The 23705-nt window shown below is 35.4% G+C and overlaps 1 protein-coding gene across 13 annotated transcripts in view; it reads left to right on the forward strand.

Annotated features, from left to right (window-relative positions):
- LOC307179853 (uncharacterized protein) overlaps positions 1-23705 on the forward strand; it is a 1051707-nt gene that overhangs the window by 798401 nt on the left and 229601 nt on the right. For 9 of the 13 annotated variants that reach the window (XM_079909522.1, XM_079909521.1, XM_079909526.1 and 6 more), the window contains one exon: positions 10911-17412. In XM_079909522.1, coding sequence (XP_079765648.1) covers positions 10911-11049 — 139 coding nt within the window. In that variant the 3' untranslated portion in view covers positions 11050-17412. Of the gene's footprint in view, positions 1-10910; positions 17413-23705 lie in introns of those variants that run through there. The other 4 variants (XM_079909530.1, XM_079909531.1, XM_079909532.1 and 1 more) reach the window with 2 other exon arrangements.

A 23705-nucleotide genomic window follows, 5' to 3' on the forward strand; every position in this document is an offset into this window, starting at 1 on the left:
AAGGAAGCAAAAGAGAGAAAGAGCTTCAGTTCTTTCCATTAAGGTTTTCTTAAGTCTTTGGTTGAATACTGGAATACCAATCTGTACAAGCATAGGATAAAACTTTTGGAAGTTTGAAAAGGAGATGCTGCAAGAGAAAGTATAACTCCCAGGAAATCAAAATTGAACCATTGCAAAAACTCACATATGGCTGGGAATCAATCTTTTTTTTTTTTTTACCTGCTAGAATAGTGATAACTTGATGAATACCTCAGGCATTAAATGGAAATAGCAGATGGATCATGTTTTAGCTGTGGGGCTAAACTAGCCTTAAAGACTACTCCAAACTCATCCTCAAATTAAAACACACACACACACACCTAGAAAGCATCTTTAAGTAGTTTTTGTCTTCATAACTCATTCAAAACCCTTTAAAGAAACACAATACTATTCATCATTCAACAATGAAATTTCGGTGTCCAGAATCCAGGCAATGATTTTTGGTTATCTGAAGAAACAGGAAATTACTACTAATTTTTTTCAAAAGTAGTCAATAAAAACAAATCTTGAGATGACAAAATGAAGAATTATCAGACAAGAATTTTAAAAGAACCATTTTCAAGGATTTAAAGAAAAACATGAATATAATATACACAGAAGATGTGAAAAAAATCATATAAGACCACCAGGGATAAAAAGTAAAGCATAGGAAATAAAAATTTTACTTTATTAAATTCATACCTAATTAGATATTTCAGAAGGAACACAAAATAGTGAACTCAAACATATAGTAATAGAGGCTATGCAAAATGAGACACAAAGAAAAAAAAGAACTGAATAAAATAAGAACCTAAGTGATCTGTGGAATAGTATTAGCAATCTATGATAAATGAATTTCTGGAAGGAGAAAAGAAATAAGGAGTAAGAAAGGTAAAATTTTTGAGAAATAATATAGAAAAATTTACAAACTAGAAAAAAAATTAGGAAACGTGTGTGTGTGTGTGTTAATTCAGTTTTATTTCAGGGAAACTTGAACAGGTGTTTTGGCAGATCAGGACACCTATTTGCTAGTTTTTTTGTTTGTTTTTTTTTGCGGTACGCGGGCCTCTCACTGTTGTGGCCTCTCCCGTTGCGGAGCACAGGCCCCCGGACGCACAGGCTCAGCGGTCATGGCTCACGGGCCCAGCCGCTCCGTGGCATGTGGGATCTTCGCGGACCGGGGCACGAACCCGTGTCCCCTGCATCGGCAGGCGGACTCTCAACCACTGCGCCGCCAGGAAAGCCCCATGCTAGTTTTTTTATTTTTTATGAGGTATAATTGACATATAACATTATATTAGTTTTAGGTGTAAAACAAAATGATTCAAACTTGTATATATTACAAAATGATCACACAGTAAGTCTAACAACTATTTGTCATCATTCATAGTTACAAAACTTATTTTCTTGTGATTATAACTTTTGAGATTTACTCTTTCAGCGGCTTTCTTTTTTTTAACATCTTTATTGGAGTATAATTCCTTTACAATGGCATGTTAGTTTCTACTTTATAACAAAGTAAATCAGCTATACATATGCATATATCCCCATGTCTACTCCCTGTTGCGTCTCCTTCCCACCCTCCCTATCCCATCCCTCTAGGTGGTCACAAAGCACTGAGCTGGTCTCCCTGTGCTATGTGGCTCCTTCCCATTAGCTATATATTTTACATTTGGCAGTATATATAAGTCCATGCCACTCTCTCACTTCGTCCCAGCTTACCCTTCCCCCTCCCCGTGTCCTCAAGTCCATTCTCTGTCTGTGTCTTTATTCCTGTCCTGCCCCTAGGTTCTTCAGAGCCTTTTTTTTTTCTTTTGGATTCCATATATATGTATTAGCATACAGTATTTGTTTTTCTCTTTGTGACTTACTTCACTCTGTATGACAGACTCTAGGTCCATCCACCTCACTACAAATAACTCAATTTTGTTTCTTTTTATGGCTGAGTAATATTCCATTGTATATTTGTGCCACATCTTCTTTATCCATTCATCTGTCGATGGACACTTAGGTTGCTTCTGTGTCCTGGCTGTTGTAAATAGAGCTGCAATGAACATTGTGGTACATTACTCTTTTTGAATTATGGTTTTCTCAGGGTATATGCCCAGTAGTGGGATTGCTGGGTCATATGGTAGTTCTGTTTTTAGTTTTTTAAGGAACCTCCATACTGTTCTCCATAATGGCTGTATCATCAACCTTCAAATACATAGTACAGTGTTATTAACTGTGATCACCATGCTGTACCTCACATCCCCATTATTTACTGATGTTATAACTTGAAGTTATACGGGCAAGAGGCTGCTTTCCTCATTTACACCTAAGGAATCTGAAACCTGAAAGAATCTCAAACCTGATGTATGTCCTAGATAGTAGAACTAACACAGCTGAGTATTCTGATGCCATGTCTGTTTCTCCTTGCACTATGCTGGGTCCTTTTATAACAGATCTATAGATTCAAAGACATTACCAATATGTAAATATTATACACAAATATTAAAGATATAAGCTTATATATGCAAAGAATATCTCTGGAAAAATACACAAGTAACGGGTAAGGAGGAAGAGTTTTCCCTTCCAATGCAAAGGGAAACTAGGTGGCTGGAAGGCTGTACATGAGGGAGTCTTCTTTACACTCTATATCAATTCATATCTCTTAAATTATGCATCATGTTATATATGCCTATATTTAAAAAATAAAATTTAACTAAATGATAAGGATAAAACAAAAATAATTTTATTTCTTGAATTTTATTCAAATTTTATTGTGAAAAAAAGAGTCCTGTGCACTGCAAATACACAAAAATGGAGATATATCATCATATACATATATACATACCTACCATACATACAACCACAAAGTAAATCGTTATTATTTCTATTATGTATATGAAAGAACTGTGATGTAAGGAAGATTGAACAACCACACAAGGTCACATAGCTAACAAGTAATGGTGCAGTTCAAACTCAGCCTTATTCCAATGCTCTTTACAACTTTACTATATAACATCAAAAAATACATGCATGCATACATACATATACACATACCTACCAAAATAAAAAAGTAAATAGAAAGATACATTAGAAAAAAGCAAAATAGAAGAATTGATAAATTAAAGAATTGGTTGCTTGTGGAAAAAATAATAAAACTAATAAAAATATCTAATCCAGAAAATATAGAAAAGCACAACCATCTAAAATTAAATTAAAAAAAAAAAGATAAACCTAAAGCACTACTTTAAATTTTGAGAGAATACTATGTACAACAAAACTATTTGAAAATGTTGATAAAATGGATGAGTTTATGGGTGAAATAAAGTTAAAAATAATTCAAGAAGATTTAGAACACCTGAATAGATCAGTAACAAGGGAATATACTGAAAGATGCACCAGTGTATTATTTGAGAAATTTTCTGGGCTGAGCATTCTTCTAGAGATAATGAATTTTGTACTATTGAAAAAATAAAATTTCTATTTTATAAACAATTCCAAACTAGAAAAAGAAGAAAAGATTCCTACTTTATTGAATTAGAAATTCTGATAATGAAGCATTAACAAGAAAGCACACATGGTTTATATGATGAAGTGGGACTTACCTCAGATCTTTTAGAATGGTTCCAAATTAAGATGTCTATTAACACAAACCATCTCAAGGGTAGGTCAAATGAGAGAAACTATGATTATGTAGACAGATACCAAACAAACTTTTGTTGAAGAGAAAAATAAACAATATTCACTATGATTAAAGTTTTTCATAAACAAGTTATCAAAAGCATTTTTTAAATGATAAAGAGAATCTCAAGACAAAATTAAACATGAAAATTAGTAGTGAACTAAAAAGGCATTTTCTCTGAAGTATGGAACAAGATCAGGTTCTCTGCTATTATCATTACAATTTGAGATAATTCTAGATGTTCCAGAAGGATTTTTTAAAGTTAGAATAAAATTGTAAGTATTGGCCAATGTTATCATGACATAGTTGGAAAAACTAAGAGACCAACAATGAGAAAACTATAAAACTCATATGAAAGTGAAAAAAGGGAAACATTTAAAAAATAAATATTAAATACTTAATTCTTTTTGAAACGTGGATATTTGTAAAAGAAACATAATGAAAAGAGATAGTGTACAAAAAATCACAAATAAATATAAAATATATTTTCCTTTAAAAAATATTTATAGTAGTAACTATGTTCGAAGTACTGTTATTAGAGCTATAGATACAAAGGGCCAAGTTCTTACTCTCAAGTAGTATATATTCTAGGATGTGTTTGGGGGAGATAGTTAATACGTGTGTAAATATACAATCTAATTTTAGGTAATAAATATTCAGAAGATATTCAAAGAGAATAATAGGGTACAAGATAATAGCAGAAGGTCCTATAGCATTGGAGGAATATTTATCTGTGTTGGTCGGGGAAGGCCTTCTAAGGAGATGACATTATCCTGCAGAAAAGAAAAAAATCAGAATTTGCTCTTGGTTTAAATTTAGATGAACATTTGATATCCAATAATGTTAGATAAACTAATGAATATGAATGAGCAATTCAGTGGACAGGCTGAGTCTTGAGATATAAATTTGAACATTTTCAATATATAAATATTATTTAAAACCAGAGACTGAATGAACTTACTTAACCTGTACTTAACTATAATCTTAATAAGGAACATGAAAAAATTACAGAATTGATACTTAAATACAATGGGATTTTGAATAATAAGATTTGAATAATTGGTGATTAAGGTGAATTCCTAAATTTAAAAGTTCCAACAATGTACACATCTTAATTAAAAATAATGCTGTTGGATAAATGGCACCAACAGACTTGTTTGATGAAAGGTTGTCACAGACTTTCAATAAGCAAAAAAACACAATATCTAAAAAGCACAATAAAGGGAAGAGCAATAAAATGAGGTGTGCCTGTATTAGTAAAAGCTTAAATTAAGAAAGGTTCTGGTCCCTTATTAAACTCAAGAGATACAAAAACACTGGTGTGTGTAATCATGGTCTACTAAGCAACAGAGTGTTTACAGGCCTTCAGAGGCAATGGAAGATCCAGTGAGGGGCTCACCCCCAGGGAAGGGAGTACCAGGGGATGAGTAGTTGGAGTAGTTTAACAATGAGACTGGTTTACTGAGGTGAGTCACAATAAAACTCTTTGGGCCTGCTGTTGGTGGGTAGACAAATTGTAGAACAGAGAATCTAGGCCACTTTTTGTTGTAAAACAATTGCAAAGTGTCGCTTCTAGTGTCTGACTACTTTCCAACAGGGACGCATGACATTTCTTGTTACCCTAGAGTTCTGGGTTATTTAATGTTGTAGGTCCCATCCTTAATTATGCTGTAATGTTCATATGAAGTGTACAAGAGCTGATATATTTGCTTCACAAACAGAATAATTGTAGAACCATCATGAATGTTTCATTATGTTCAGTTTACAAATTAACTGGAGTTAGCCTGAAGGTTTCAGCAGAAAACAGAACTAGGAATTATGATATATCCCTTTTATTGTAGTGAGGAATGTATTTTCTTTTTTGATTCGTCACTCTGGCCTAGTTTATTTTCTAGTAAAACATGCATAGCAAAATACCATTGCATGATAAAGGGAAATGAAGTACAGGAGTTCACTATAAGAAAAACCAATATGAAAAATTAATTAGGAAATTATTATATTTCATTTACAAAATATTCAGAGTTCTTTTTAAAAAATAAATGTACTGTGTAACTAACCGTGCAGTTTTTCAGAACTCCTGCTCATTCATTCATTCATTCATTCAACTGATTTATACATCTCCCTATTATGTCCGTATTTTCCAGACATCATTCAGGGAAAGAGATATAAAAATTAATGGTATACAGTCTCCAACCGCAAAGAGATAAATGGAACAAATATATAAACAGGTGATCTCACAATGAAATAAGCACTAATAAAAATATGTTGAAAATGCTAAATTTATTTTAAGATATAATGAAGTATACAAATGTGTTAGTGTGCTATTTTACTTTTTAAAAAGTGCTACAGTATATTTAAAAACGTGTCATTTCAGGTAGTAAATTGTTGCTTCACTGTCGTACTGAAGGGAGAATCTGGCATGGGGTAATGAACATGAGTTTTTAAGGATTTAATTCAAATAGTCCCTAAATGAACTTTAAGTTTAATTCCTCTGAGTCTTAGGTTTTGTGTTTTTTAAATAGGCATAATTTTACTTACTTAACAAGTTTTTTTTCTTGGAATCTTAAAACAAAGGAAGAAAATAAAGAACTCTGTATACCTTAAGAATCTACATACTTTTTATCATTACTTTAATTGTATCAGTCTCCTAAGATTCCAAAAGAATTAATACAGTTTTCAAATTATTGGATGTATCATATATAGAGAATCTGAAAACATATATCAAATCAATAATATTTTTTCTTTTTGAAAAACTGTGTGGCTTGTATGAATCTCATAATACTAATTTAATAGGAATGCGTGTGAAGCACTTGCTATTCCAGTATGGTTTCTACTTCTGCGGTGCTTCTACTATATCTACTATTACTACCACAACCAACCATTATTACAAATAGAAGTTAACATATTTCCAGATGCTCTATTTTCATTTGCTGACTATCAGCTCTACAAAAAACTACCAGAAAATTTTGTTACAAAAAGGTTAAGTTCATTACACTTATTGCAGTAAAATAGAATATCACCTTGACATTGTCTTAGTAATGTCTCAAAAGGGGAAAATCAGGAGAAGATATTTACACTGTTTTTAGCTACGGGATATGTGATTTTTAAGGCAATTCTTCAAAGCCTTGAAACTCGTTGGAACTGGACAGAAATTATGATATAAAAGCTTTAGATTGATGGGCACAGTAGAGGGAGGATCTTGAGTAAGTCTTGAAGAGCAGCCATTAGTCTTGATAAACAAGCTATTTTGCTTCCTTTAATCTTATCTACAAGAACAAGTTTTTCTTGGAGCAGGCAGTTAAGTTAGTTTTGCTTGTTTTCAGTAAATTTTAGCATAGGACCAGGGAAGTATGTTGGTTTAATATTCATAGCCATGAGCTTGAGGGAACATTCCAGAATTTGACTACCAATTTGGATTTTTGAGAACTAAAAGATGAGAAAAAAATTATAGGGAAGGTAAATGTAAATCATAATCAAAATGTTGCTAGCAACCCTCCCCCCAATCAAATTTATATATGCACACATACATAATGTGATCATATCAAGCAAAGTCATACATACTTTAAAGATATGAATACTCCATATTTATAATAGAAGTTAATGGCTTGAAAAGACTTTATAATGAGATATACTGGATATTTTTCCATATCATAAATTTGATTCCAAAGGAAATATGTTATTTGTTCCAAAATTTGAAAGATGAAGTCAGAGAAGAGATGCCTGGATTAGAGGTGAGGTTTCATAAGACATTTGTAAGCTTGTATCTTTGTTTCACTAGTGTCTTTTGAGTTATGACTTAGGAAGACCAAGTTTGGATATTACTTTCTATTTACTGCTTATCCATATGTAGCAGAGAAGCCATCAAAAATGAAAAAAATCTTTGAGTTATACGTAACAATATTTCTTGGTAAATACTACATGCGATTTCTCTACCCCTGTCATTTTTTTTTCTTGTAACTCATTGCTGTTTATTTTTACCTGTTGCACTACTTCTTTTTTATTGGGGTATGGTTGACATACAAAAAAGTTGCTCATGTATAGTGTATATACATCTTGATGAGTTTGAAGATAATATACACCTCTGAGACTGTCACCATAAATAATGCTATAAATATAACTGTCCTTTTAAATAATTACCTTTGAGAATACATATTGCTACTTTCAGACATATGTCAGCAATGAAACTGGTTTGAAAGTTGTATTTTGTTTAGAAGTTTCAAAATGTCGCAGGAGGGAAGAGATATGGGGATATAGGTATATGTATAGCTGATTCACTTTGTTACAAAGCAGAAACTAACACACCATTGTAAAGCAATTATACTCCAATAAAGATGTTAAAGGAAAAGAAATGTCATTCTAAAGACTTGGGGCTTGGGTTTTTAAGTCTGGTTTTAACTCCTGGATCTGGCATTTGCCACTTGTGTGACTGGAAAATTTAATTTAATTAACCTACTGAAGTCTATTTTCTCTACCCTAAATTGGAAATAATGACACCTCTTATGGCACTAGTGTGGGGATTAAATGAAGAAATGATAGGCAAATGCTTAATATATAGTAAGAGTTATGGGTTGAATTATGTCCCCACAAAAATTCACATGTTGGAAGTTCTAATCCCCAATACCTCAAAAGGTCACCTTATTTGGCAATATGGTCATTGCAGATGTAACAGTTAAGATGAGGTCATCAAGGTGGACCCTAATCCAATATGACTGCTCTCCTTATAAAACGGGGGAAAACTGTGCATAGAGACTTGTATGCAGGGGAAACATCACATGAAAATGAAGGCAAGTGAATATCGGAGTGATGCTTCTTATAAGCCAAGAAATGCCAAAGTTTGCCAACAAACCACCCGAAGCCAGTCAAGAGGCCTGGAACAGATTTTCTCTCACAGCCCTCAGAAGGAACCAGCTCTGCTGACAAATTGATCTTGCACTTCCAGCCTCCTGTGAGGCAATAAATTTCTGTTGTTTAAGCCACGCAGTTGGTGGTACTTTGTTAGAATAACTATAGAGTGAAGGATCAGCAAATCTTTACCTCTTGTAGTTGTTTTACTATTGCTCACAGATGATTCAGACCTTTGAGTTCCATAAAATACGATATAAAATCGTTTAAATATTCTTTCATAAAATCACCAAGATAAGTAATTTATTATTAATGAACAGTAAAATTTCTAGTTGCTTTATGTTTCAACATTCTTATATTATTATGTCATTTATGTTTTATTCCTAGATAGGAAAAGGTGTCCCCAGCATCAAATTTATGTAAAACAGCAAACTTTATTATGTTCTAATGGAAGCAAAATGATATTCTGTATTTTAACAACTCATTTATTTAAATGTGTATTTATAACCAAAGTTAATTGAATTATTTTATAAATATCTTCCAAAACATAGATTTACATATAAGCATTTTTAAAGTGATTGCTGAATAATTTCAAGACATATTCTTTTCTTTTTTGCTACACACTATTTTTGGAAAAGTGTAATCTAAAAAAAATGTGCAGTTTATTTCTTTTGCTAAGGCTATGAAAAGAAACTCACATTCAAATGGCAATACTGTGAAAACTGGAGGTCTTGGGGCTAAAGAAAGATCCCAAAAAACATTTAGAAAAATTCAAGTATTTATTGGTTATGCCAGCTAGGAAGGTTTCTTAATTGAATGGTGTTTGGAAAGCAGCAGGAATGTACTGTCAAATGTATAAAAGTCAACATCTCTCCAAGAAAGAAGACAAGGAAGGGATTGGTATTTTATTACATATTTTCCTATGAGGTATTTTATAGTAGATGTAACATAGCATTTACTATGACCTGAAAGCAGGGTAAATTGATAATTTTCTGGAGGATTCCTCAGTGGAAATGACTTCTAAGAGAGAAATTAAGATAGCATCAAAGCATTTTCTGTCATTATTACTACCTACTAGCATGGAGAGAAACACATAGCCCAATTCCCTCAGGAACTGCTAGCTTAACACCTAGCAAGAAATCCACTTTGCCATCATTTGAGTAAATTATATAATGAGAACAGGCATTTGTCAGGATTTTCATTTCTTACAGCAATGAAAAGTAGCAGTAAGATAAGAAGCCCTCTGTGATATTTTGATTTATAATAAATATGTGTTTGGTCTTCATCCCCATTTCTGGCACAGAGATCCCAAAACCTTTGGAATTTCTTAAGTGATGAGAGACATAATGATGTTTTTTGTTACTTTAATAAGGTGACTTTTGGAAAGCCCCTAGATTTCCTAAGGATGGGGGCTGGTAGCCAGGAGAACCAACCAGGTGATTAGAGGGTTGGAATTTTCAGTCTCAATCCCACCCCCAATCACTAGGTATGGAGAGGGGCTGGAAGTTGAATGGATTGCCAATGGCCAATGATTTAATTGTTCATGACTACGTAATGAAGCCTCCATAAAAACCCAAAAGGAGAGGGTTCAGAGAGCTTCCAGGTTGGTGAATGCATGGCAGTTCTGGGAGAGTGGCACATCCAGAGAACATGGAACCTCTGCATTCTGATGATGGTGTCTGAGAATTGCTTATGGTGTGAGGAAGACTGCCTCTCCGCCCCACTCACACCCATTGGAATTGGGTCCAGGAACCTTAAAATACGCTCTTTCTTTGAAAAATAAATATGAGGACAACAGGGACCCAATAATCATTTACTAATTCATTTAACAAATATGTACTGAGACCTGCTAGATGAAAGGCAAGTAACTAGACACAGAGTGCACAGTTATGAATAAAGAAAATAAAGAGTCTGTTTCCATAAGATGCATCTACTATGGGAGACAAGTAATAAAAAATTATGTAATCTACACATTCTGAAATTCTATGAAGGAAACAAAGTAGGTGTGTTAATAGTGAATATTGAGGGCCTGAAAGAAGGGAAAGTCATTTTGATTCTCAGTCAGAACTCTCAAAGGAAGAGTAATGTTGAGACTGGGACCTGATCAATGAAGCGAGCAAGGCTTGCACCCAGCAGGTGAAGAGCATTCTAAATCCCTAATGAACATGTGCAGAAGTCCTAGGTAGGAAAGAACTTGCTGTCTATTCTGGGAAGAGGGCAATAGGTTAAGCCCAAAGATATAATAAAGAACAAAGCACAGAACGTGGCATTATAGGTCATAATAGGAAGCCCTGATTTTAACTTTAAAAAATATTGAAATGGGATTGAAAGTTTTACAGCAGGAAGATTTTTAAGCCTATTATTTGCTTTTATGATTTAGATCCTGTGTGGAGATTACTCTAAAAGAAGACTTGAGATTCAGTGGGAAACCGGTGAGTAAACCACCACAGAGGTGGAGGACAGATGATAATTATTTGAACCAGGCTGCTAAGGTTCCTAACTATTTTTTTAAATTATAACCTGTTCAAATGTCACCCATTCAGTCTATAAATTAGAAAGGTTATCTCTACTTCTAAAAATGTGTTTTGGGCATATTTCTTGTTTTGTTATTATTATTATGGAAAGTCTGTCTGAAATATGTTTACCTTGGGTAGATTAGTACTCTATTACTCTTTCAAACTAGAAAATAGAGGGAATTGCATAAATTTAACGTGTTATTGGAGGTGGAATAAACAGAAAGTGATTTAGAACTGGTTCGGGGAGATGAGCATGCCCCCAAAGAGTAGTTACTCGATTGAGCAACTCAGAAGTTGGTGGTAACCTTTCCACGGATGGGAAAAATCAGGGAGAAACATGAGCCAATAGGAATACGTTTTCACCTTACTAGTGTTTGTCTGTTGCTTTTAATATATGTTTAAAATGCAAGGGTGTTTCAGGTGGAATCTGAGTTCTGGTAGTCTTTCTGATAATTAAAGAATTTAAACCATTCCATTTGTTAGGCAGCCACTGTGCTTAAAGCATATACCTACAGTTTCCATCTCTTCTCATTGTCACTCCAGTTTCTCACAGTTAAAAAAGTTAATTAATACAAAAGTGAAGTTATCAGTCCTGATAATTTACTTCTTGTTAAAATTGTTAGTTGTGTTTCTGCATCTCTCTGTTTTTTAGCTTTATTTAGATGCATTTGAAATGTGTAAGAATAGGTCTTTTAAGCAAATTTAGTTATAAAACAAATTAACAAAAATATGCTTTGTAGAGCTTTGGTTCTCTGAAATGAACTGCAAATAAAGGTTCTGTGATCAAGTACCTACTGTTTTTGATCACGTATAGAAAATTCATATATGTTTCTTGTATGACTTATAATACAGATTAAAACTTTGGAAAATTAAGTAAAGCAATTGAACTTGATCAAATCAAAATAAAACAAAACCACTACTAACAGCCCAAAGTCCTATTTTCCTTTGTTTAACCCGAGTAGTGCCAATCTGGCTGCTTATGACCACCGGGACTGTATGCCTTTAAATGGAACTCCAGTATCTTTGACAGTGTGTGTTTTCACCCATTATATGCATGTTTGTTTGTATTATCAACAATAAGTTTCCTTTTTTTGATCAGTTTACCAGGAGGTGATGTTTGCTTCTTGAAACAAAAAGCCTATGCTTGCAGCCTTTTTCACATTCTGGCACTCTTGCCACTTTGTTGAAAATACAGGGAAATATAAAGATAGTGTTTTATGGTTTGTGTTCTCACATTGATTTCCTGATGGTCTGGCTTTTAAACCTGTTGCCTTCAACCAGTGTTTAGAATATCTTTGCTTTTTTGTTTCTTTCTACTTTTTTAAAAAATCTAGTTTATCAGCCACAAAATTGCTCCTGTGATTCCTTATAGATGGTTTAGGTGAAAAGGGAAATTGTGTTGATTATTACTTGGCAAATGCCTTCCTTTCTCCTTATTTCATTAATCAGGAGTTGTGAGGGTGCTGGTGAGTTCATGGTAAAGACATTTGAGCGTCATCAAATATTTACCAAGAGCCTACTTGATTTCAAAGTGGCACAGGAATTTTTTGGGATTCTGGCTCTCGCATTTACTGCAAGCATGGTAAATGAGGGTATCCAACTTAGAATTATTGTGACAATTGCATGGAGTAATGTGTGTTGGGGGACTTATTTAGCACAGAGTTTTGCTATTTTTAATCATTCAATAAATCATAACATAGAAAAATTAAAAGCTACTTTGGATGTTACAGTATTACAAAGATTAAAAATCACAGTGCTTTTGGTGACAAGGTAGAAAATAAAGGATATGAAAAGAGTCTGAAAGAGTCTTGTCCAAGAGAAGATCAAGTTCTAACTAGAAAAATGTTTGTGAAATTGGGCAGTAGAATTACCAGATGATGTGAATGTCTGGAGGATATGAGTTTAAGAAATGGGATACAAAACAGGGGATCCCAGAGTCTGTCTGTATTACTTTGTGCTGTAATGGTGCTGCCCCTTCTGTGTTGGGTTGGAAACACAAGCTTTAACAAAGTTATACTTTCAGTGAAACTGCAGGTAAGTTTTCATGGCAGCATCTGTAAAGACTTCATTCCTCACACCTTTTCCTCTGAAGACCCAAGGTGAGTACAAACAGTCGTCTTTGACTAGCTGTCATTTATTGGCCTTTATGAAATTCCATGTTCTATAACCTATAACATCTTTTAGGTACCTGTTTTCTGTTTGCTTGTTTTGTTCATGTTTACATATTAACCTGCTTGTAACAACTGATAATATTAAGTGATCATATGAAGCTTGTGATTATGGTCAGTGTTTGGAGGATTAGAAAAATAATCTGTGATTTTATTAGGGGAGAAGAGAAAGCAAGTAAAGAGAAGAGAGGCATTTATTGACTGGCCTATAAACTTGAAACAACTGTCTACTCTTCATGTAAAAAAACTATATCATACAATTTTTCACATACATAATTCCATTTCTCTGTCACAGGGCCCAGTGGCAAGGCCAGGTAGAAAAATCACAGGATTGGAGATAAAACATGACCACTAATCACTGTGGTTTTTGCACACAATTAGCATGCAGCACGGGTTAGTCAAAATGGAGAAAATAGGAAAGGGGGTAACAAACCACTCCAAGTAGAAGACCTGGAAGGAGGCATCTCAGTATGTCCTGTGGTCTCTGGTCCAGCAAGGGACAAGAGAAGCATGAGTGGGAGGTCACCCTCTGCTTCTATGGGGCCTTGGGCAGGGTCTATCTGAACCAGCTCTCAGCAGATGGAGTTGGCAACTCAGCAAAGAGCCTTTAAGTTGCTTGGTTCTGTGGTCTCTTTTTAAGAAGTCTGTCAGTAGAGTGGAATGGTTATGCCTCAGGGGTTCTTGTCTATCAGTTTCTCCTTCTGTTCCAGTGACACATGTTGCAAAACAAATTTCTTTTCTAAAGTAACGCTCTTAGTTTATCACTCTAAGACACTTGCAGTCCTACAGCTCATGTATAAATCTGTATTTAGTGCTGGTTCTCTTTTGGCTATAACATGAGTTAGATTAAATAAAATGTCTTAGTCTTGCTTTCTTCTTTAGGATAGATCAGTTTATTGCAAAGGGTTTTCTGTGAAGTACTATTTCTGAAGATGCTCCTCAAAAAAGTGTTCTAGGATCACATGTGAGTGGAAAATGCTACACGAAATACTATGGTCTTAGAGATTCACGATGCACATGGCATTTTAAAGGCTCCGCGAGGATAGTCAAAAGTGGAAAAAAAGAAAGAAAAAAGCTTAGCTTTGTTCAACTTGGTTTTTTCAAACCTGTTTAATGATGTACCATCTTCTTTCTCTACTATCTCAGAAATACTGAGATAGAAGACCATTGAAAATACCTTTCAGAGGTAAATGTTCATGGTAGTTTTTCCAAGTCCTCAACAGAAACAAGGCATGCTTTAGTGAAGACTCTTGATTGTAAGAAACATGAATCTAGCCCAATGAGATTAAATAGAAAAGAAAATTCAGTAGATTACACAAATTTGGGATGAAAATAAAGAGGAGGGATGCAGCAGAACCTTAGGAATAAAATAAACCCAGGCAATTGAATAAGATTCTATCTTCACCTTATATCTCTCATTTCTTCTGCATGCCTAGGCCTGGCATTATCTTCTTTCTTAGTCTACATGGTTGAAAACTTGGTTATAACAAATTCCAAGTTTAGATGTTCCTGTTCAGTCTCCTGGGGAAACCCTCCATAAAATTTTTCTTGGCTTCAATATAGCATTTTTGTGGAAAGCTGATTTGCCCAGCTTGAGTCAAGGACCCATACCTGGGCATATTGCCTGTTACCAGATAAATAAGGTCCTGTTGTAAAACCATGATGCCTCCCATTGTAGCATGTAAATGGAGCAAGGAAAAGCAAGGTGATTCCTCCAGATATGGGGGAGTGAACTGGGCACAGAAAACAATAGCTATAAGTATGTGGTCAGTACAAGATTTTATTAACTGAATAGCCACATTGTAGGAATTGGAAAAAAACTGCGAAGCCAACCCTGATCCAAATTCAAATTTGGGGCCAAGGATTTTTATAATTACAGTAATGTTTGAATATGTAGTCTGGAAACATTTACTGTTAACAAGAGAAATAATGAATGGTCCAGTGTTGTTGTATATCTTCCCCTATTGACCTGAATCTATAATAGAATATTTGAGAAGTACTTAACTCTAAAGATAATTATCTCCTCATGTCCTACTTAAGTCTTTGGAACTATTGCTCTAAAATTTTCCAGGCAATAGGCAAAAACTAATGAGTGTTCTGTGAGTCTTTCGGGGACCAGTCAACCATTGTTGACTATCAGCAGCTTAGCCATCACTGAGAAAAGCAAGATTCAACTTAGCTCCTTCTTGAGGGCAAGAATTCAAAATGTTAGGCCGGTGTATGTACTGAAGTTAATTTTGTATCAGGAATACATTTTTTCCACATCCATATTATTTGTACTTCTTTTAGGAAGGGAAAATTTTTCTCTAAAGCTCAACTTGATGCAATTAATTTCATTAGGTCCACTTAATTAATTTTAGATAATTGATAAATTTGTCACATTACTGAAATAGCTGAAGTTGTCACATTCCATACATATTATGCCTCTGGGAAAGAAATAAGAACCATTCTAGAATATTCAACAATGTCAATTCTCAGCTCTCAGGTTTCCTGCAAATCCAGTCGTTTAGTGTAACATCAATGTACTGTGAATATATGGGTTTTCCTAGAAGCACTATCAAGTGCTATCAAGCACATAATTCATAGAGATTATTGAGGATTGTTTATTTCCTAGCTTCTATATGTCTTCTTAACCAATACTTGAAGCATCTGTCCCCTTTCACAAAAGCTTTATCCCACCTTGCATGCCTGAAATTAACATGGCGATTTACAAGGCTCTAGATGGGGTGATTCAGGACTAAGTAAAACTATTGAAAATGTGGTTCTGATTTTAGTCGAAGTGGGAGAAGCTGGACTTTGATCCTGAAATAAAAACTCCATTTCAAATTATACTTTTCATAATCACCATAGTAATAATAACACTGATGTGTTCTTTTTTTAAAATGATGGTTTTTATTCAGTACCCTTGCCAAAAGACCATTCACAAAGAGTCTACTAAGAATCAAGTAAACATAGTTTCAAATCCTTGCTATTAGCTTAAAATAATTCTGACTGATGTGTTATTCTTGTTTGCTAGGTTCCATGTGTGTTTGTGCATATATTCTCTCTCTTTCTCTCCCTATGTATGTAGGTATGTATGTAGGTATGTATGTATTTATTCATCATAATAAACCAGTGAGGTATATATCGTTATTTGTACTTTAACATCAAGATACTGAATTATAATAAAGTTAAATAACTTAGGCAAGGTGATATGGATGTAAGTGACAGACACAGGACTTGAAATTGACACTGACACCAAATTCCATATCAGGAAATTGAAAGAGGTAATACACATAAACAATTTTCAATAATATTAATTGTTTTTGTTATTTTTACTATGCATGCAGTCTTCCCCTCCGGGTATTCTGTGCTTCATTTCTGACCTAAACAATTCCTAGAAATCTCTCTTAGAAATCTCTGACGATTCCTAGAAATCTCTCACACTCTTGTGAGATTTGTTTCTGCCTTGCTTTTGCTGGCTGACCTTATTCTAACTACGGTTTTGTCTCAGACCACCATCACAGTTTCTGGGGCCAACTACCTAAGTACGTTCTAACAGGTTATTGTGGAAGGTGCAGACCCATGAATTGATTTCAGGCTTCTTCCTATCTCAGTTTACTCATAAAAACATCACCATTTATTCCTGCTTGGATTTCCATGAGACTAAATATCTATTTTCTTTCTTGTCATATTCCCTGGATACCTTCTCTGGCGCCCACTCAATGATTCTGTCCCTAGGAGTTAGAGCAAACTTTAAATATCATCTAAGCTCTGACATAGAGTAAAAGGGTGTGTTATTAACTAATAATTATGCTGGACTACAGATATATATTGACTATGTCCTGAGAAAAAGAGGTTGCATGGTTACTCTACTTTTGTGGACTTTAACCCTACAGACTATTGCTACATATTGATATAAATCCTGTCTCCTGAATCTTGGACTAGAATTTCTGTTGTTAACAAATCATTTAAAATTTTATAACACTAATTATAAAAACTGCATTTATTGACCTATATAAGACATACAAATCATTATGCTAATCCTGTATATGGAACTGATTTATCCTTGTGTAAAATACTGGTAAGTACTATACTGTAATTGTGACCAATTTTTTATATATGAAAGAGTATCGCTTAGAGGTTACTTCTTTTGTGCCAAGCTTATTCCTATGGTTTGTGGCATCTATATTTTAACAGATTTTGACAAAATTGAGAATATTTTAGTTGTTGATTATCTTTCTGAGACATATTCTCTTCATCTAATGAGATTAATAAGATGGTTCCTGTCTTAGAAGACAGTTGTACAATTTGCTTGTGTAGATAAGAGAGTAGTCAAGAGTCCCCAGGTGTGTGGTAAAATTCAAGTGACAGACATTGTAGCAAGAAAAGATAATTCAATAGACAGTTTTATCAAGGATACAAGGAATGGTGTGGACCATATGACCAGAGCCAGAAAAAAAATTATGCTGGCTGCACCACACGTAAAAGTCCATAGGGTATACTTGGAACTGACGGAAGAAGAAACAGGGATTGCAAAGACCAAAAAAAAAGAAAACAAAAACAAAAAAACACAAACAAACAGGGACTTCCCTGGTGGTCCAGTGGTTAATTCTCCATGCTTCCGATGCAGGGGTTCTGAGTTTGATCTCTGGTTGAGGAATTAGGATCCCACATGCCACATGGCCCTGCCAGTAAATAAATAAGTAAATAAACAGTAACATTCCACAACTAAAACAAATAAATGAAAACAACAACAACAACAAAAAACCCGCCTCAGTTGAGGAGTATAAAAATATTACCCTTCAGACAATACTACAGAGCTACAGTAATCAAGACAGTATGGTACTGGCACAAAAATAGAAATATAGATCAATGGAATAGGATAGAAAGCACAGAGATAAACTCACGCACATATGGTCACCTTGTTTTTTATAAAGGAGGCAAGAATGTACATGGAGAAAAGACAGCCTCTTCAATAAGTGGTGCTGGGAAAACTGGACAGCTACATGTAAAAGAATGAAATTAGAACACTCCCTAACACCATACACAAAAATAAACTCAAAATGGATTCGAGGAGGGGATTTGGTTCAAGATGGCGGAGTACAAGGATATGCTCTCACTCCCTCTTGCGAGAGCACTGAAATCACAACTAACTGCTGAACAATCATGGACAGGAAGACACTGGAACTCACCAGAAAAGATACCCCACATCCACAAACAAAGGAGAAGCCACAATGAGACGGTAGGAGGGACACAATCACAATAAAATCAAATCTCATAACCGCTGGTTGGGTGACTCACAAACTGGAGAACACTTATACCACAGAAGTCCACCCACTGGAGTGAAGGTTCTGAGCTCCACATCAGACTTTCCAACCTGGGGGGTCCGGCAACAGGAGGAGGAATTCCTAGAGAATCAGACTTTGAAGCCTAGCGGGATTTGATTGCAGGACATCAACAGGACTGGGGGAAACAGAGACTCCACTCTTGGAGGGCACACACAAAGTAGTGAGCGCATCAGGACCCAGGGGAAGGAGCAGTGACCCCACAGGAGACTGAACCAGACCTACCTGCTAGTGTTGGAGGGTCTTCTGCACAGGTGGGGGATGGCTGTGTCTCACCTTGAGGACAGGGACACTGGCAGCAGAAGTTCTGGGAGGTACTCCTTGGTGTGAGCCCTCTCAGATTCTGTCATTAGCCCCACCAAAGAGCCCAGGTAGGCTCCAGTGTTGGGTTGCCTCAGGCCAAACAACCAATGGAGAGGGAACCCAGCCTCACCCATCAGCAGTCAAGCGGATTAAAGTTTTACTGAGCTCTGCCCACCAGAGCAACAGCCAGCTCTACCCAACACCAGTCCCTCCCATCAGGAATCTTCCACAAGCCTCTTAGATAGCCTCATCCACCAGAGGGCAGACAGCAGAAGCAAGAAGAACTACAGTCTTGCAGCCTGTGGAACAAAAACCACATTCACAGAAAGATAGACGTGATGAAAAGGCAGAGGGCTATGTACCAGATGAAGGAAAAAGATAAAACCCCAGAAAAACAGCTAAATGAAGTGGAGATAGACAACCTTCCAGAAAAAGAATTCAGAATAATGATAGTGAAGATGATCCAGGACCTCAGAAAAAGAATGGAGGCAAAGATTGAGAAGATGCAAGAAATGTTTAACAAAGACCTAGAAGAATTAAAGAACAAACAAACAGAGATGAACAATACAATAACTGAAATGAAGAATACAGTAGAAGGAATCAATAGCAGAATAACTGAGGCAGAAGAACGGATAAGTGACCTGGAAGACAGAATGGTGGAATTCATTGCTGCGGAACAGAATAAAGAAAAATGAATGAAAAGAAATGAAGACAGCCTAAGAGACCACTGGGACAACATTAAATGCAACAACATTCACATTATAGGGGTCCCAGAAGGAGAAGAGAGATAGAAAGGACCCGAGAAAATATTTGAAGAGATTATAGTTGAAAACTTCCCTAACATGGGAAAGGAAATAGCCACCCAAGTCCTGGAAGCCCTGAGAGTCCCATACCAGATAAACCCAAGAAGGAACATGCTGAGACACATAGTGTCATAGACAATCAAATTGGCAGAAATTAAAGACAAAGAAAAATTATTGAAAGCAGCAAGGGAAAAATGACAAATAACATACAAGGGAACTCCCATAAGGTTAACAGATGATTTCTCAGCAAAAACTCTACACGCCAGAAGGGAGTGGCATGACATATTTAAAGGGATGAAAGGGAAGAACCTACAACGAAGATTACGCGGCAAGGACCTCATTCAGATTCGATGAGAAATCAAAAGCTTTACAGACAAGCAAATGCTAAGATAATTCAGCACCACCAAAGCAGCTCTACAACAAATGCTAAAGGAAGTTCTCTAAGTGGGAAACATAAGAGAACAAAAGGACCTACAAAAACAAACCCATAACAATTAAGAATATGGTAATAGGAACATACATATCGATAATTACTTTAAACATGAATGATTAAATGCTCCAACCAAAAGACATAGACTGGCTGAATGGATACAAAAACAAGACCCATATATATGCCGTCTACAAGAGACCCACTTCAGACCTACAGACACATACAGACTGAAAGTGAGGGGATGGAAAAAAATATTCCATGCAGGGGCTTCCCTGGTGGCGCAGTGGTTGAGAGTCTGCCTGCCAGTGCAGGGGACATGGGTTTGAGCCCTGGTCTGGGAAGATCCCACATGCCACAGAGCAACGAGGCCCGTGAGCCACAACTACTGAGCCTGCGTGTCTGGAGACTGTGCTCCACAACAAGAGAGGCTGCGATAGTGAGAGGCCTGCGCACTGCGACGAAGAGTGGCCCCCGCTTGCCACAACTAGAGAAAGCCCTCGCACAGAAACGAAGACCCAACACAGCCATAAATAAATAAATTTAAAAAGAATAACAACCCAAGCCAAGCTGTAGGATGTTATTTGAAAATCAAAATAGATTCTCAGGAAGATAAATAAACCAAGTGCCCACTGTTTTTTTTTTAAAAAAAAAAAAGATATTCCATGCAAATGCAAATCAAAAGAAAGCTGGAGTACAGTACTTATATCAGATATAATAGACTTAAACATAAGAATGCTACGAGAGACAAGGAAGGACAATACATAATAATCAAGGGATCAATCCAAGAAGAAGATGTAACAATTATAAATATATATATGCACCCAACATAGGAGCACCTCAATACATAAGGCAACTGCTAACAGCTATAAAAGAGGAAACCAACAGCAACACAGTAATAGTTGGGGACTTTAACACCTCACTTACACCAATGGACAGATCATCCAGACAGAAAATTAAGAAGGAAACACAAGCTTTAAATGATACAATAGACCAGATAGATTTAATTGATATTTATAGGACATTCCATCCAAAAACAGCAGATTACACTTCTCAAGTGTGCACGGAACATTCTCCAGGATAGATCACATCGTGGGTCACAAATCAAGCCTCAGTCAACTTAAGAAAATTGAAATCATATCAAGCATCTCTTCTGACCACAACGCTATGAGATTATAAATCAATTATAGGGAAAAAAAAACCGTGAAAACCACAAACACATGGAGGCTAAACAATACATTACTAAATAACCAAGAAATTACCGAAGAAATCAAAGAGGAAATCAAAAAAATATGTAGAGACAAATGACAATGAAAACATGACGATCCAAAACCTATGGGATGCAGCAAAAGCAGTTCTAAGAGGGAAGTTTATAGTAATACAATCCTACCTCAAGAAACAACAAACATCTCAAATAAAAAATCTAACCTTACACCTAAAGGAACTAGAGAAAGAAGAGCAAACAAAACCCAAAGTTGGTAGAAGGAAAGAAATCATAAAGATCAAAGCAGAAATAAATGAAATAGAAACAAAGAAAACAATAACAAAGATCAATAAAACTAAAAGCTGGTTCTTTGAGAAGATAAACAAAATTGATAAACCATTAGCCACTCATCAAGGAAAAGAGGGAGAGGACTCAAATCGATAAAATTAGAAATGAAAAAGCAGAAGTTACAACAGACACCACAGAAATACAAAGCATCCTAAGAGACTAGTACAAGCAACTCTAAGCCAATGAAACAGACAACCTGGAAGAAATGCACAAATTCTTAGAAAGATATAACCTTCCAAGACTGAACCAGGAAGAAATAGAAAATATGAACAGACCAATCACTAGTAATGAAATTGAAACTGTGATTAAAAATCTTCCAACAAACAAAAGTCCAGGACCAGATGGCTTCACAGGTGAAGTCTATCAAACATTGAGAGAAGAGCTAACACCCATCCTTCTTGAACTCTTCCAAAAAATTGCAGAGGAAGGAACACTCCCAAACTCATTCTATGAGGCCACCATCACCCTGATACCAAAACTAGACAAAGATACTACAAAAAAAGAAAATTAAGACCAATATCACTGATGAATATAGATGCAAAAATCCTCAGCAAAATACTAGCAAACGGAATCCAGCAACACATTAAAAGGATCATACACCATGATCAAGTGGGATTTATCCCAGGGATGCTAGGATTCTTCAAAATATGCAAATCAATCAATGTGTTATACCATATTAACAAACTGAAGAAGAAAAACCATATGATCATCTCAATAGATGCAGAAAAAGCTTTTGACAAAATGCAACACCCATTTATGATAAAAACTCTCCAGAAAGTGGGCATAGAGGGAACCTACCTCAACATAATAAAGGCCATATACCACAAAAACCACAGCAAATGGTGAAAAACTGAAAGCATTTCCTCTAAGATCAGGAACAAGACAAGGATGTCCACTCTCACCACTGTTATTCAACATAGTTTTGCAAGTCCTAGCCACAGCAGAGTAGAAAAAAGAAATAAAAGGAATACAAATTGGAAAAGAAGAAGTAAAACCATCACTGTTTGCAGATGACATGATAGTATACATAGAGAATCCTAAAGATGCCACCAGAAAACTATTAGAGCTAATCAACGAATTTGGTAAAGTTGCAGTATACAAAATTAATGCACAGAAATCTCTTTCATTCCTATACATTAATGATGAAAAATCTGAAAGAGAAATTAAGGAAACACTCCCATTTACCATTGCAACAAAAAGAATAAAATACCTAGGAATAAACCTACCTAGGGAGACAAAAGACCTGTATGCAGAAAACTATAAGACACTGATGAAAGAAATTAAAGATGATACAAACAGATGGAGAGATATACCATGTTCTTTGATTGGAAGAATCAATTTTGTGAAAATGACTATACTACCCAAAGCAATCTACAGATTCATTGCAATCCCTGTCATATTACCAATGGCATTTTTTACAGAACTAGAACAAAAAATCTTAAAAGTTGTGTGGAGACACAAAAGACCCTGAATAGCCAAAGCGATCTTGAGGGAAAAAAATGGAACTGGAGGAATCAGACTCCCTGACTTCAGACTATACTACAAAGCTACAGTGATCAATACAATATGGTACTGGCACAAAAACAGAAATATAGATCGATAGAACAAGATAGAAAGCCCAGAGATAAACCCACGCATCTGTGGTCAACTAATCTATGACAAAGGAAGCAAGAATATACAATGGAGAAAAGACAGTCTCTTCAATAAGTAGTGCTGGGAGAACGGATAGCTACATGTAAAAAAATGAAATTAGAACACTCCCTAACACCATACACAAAAATAAACTCAAAATGGGTTAGAGACCTAATGTTAGGCCAGACACTATAAAACTCTTAGAGGAGAACATAGGGAGAGCACCCTATGACATAAATCACAGCAAGATCCTTTTTGACCCACCTCCTAGAGAAATGGAAATAAAAATAAACAAATGGGAGCTAATGAAACTTCAAAGCTTTTGCACAGCAAAGGAAACCATAAACAAGACCAAAAGACAACCCTCAGAATGGGAGAAAACATTTGCAAATGAAGCAACGGACAAAGGATTAACTTCCAAAATTTACAAGCAGCTCATGCAACTCA

The sequence above is a fragment of the Stenella coeruleoalba genome, assembly GCF_951394435.1.
Source record: "Stenella coeruleoalba genome assembly, chromosome: 21".
Lineage (NCBI taxonomy): Eukaryota > Metazoa > Chordata > Mammalia > Artiodactyla > Delphinidae > Stenella > Stenella coeruleoalba.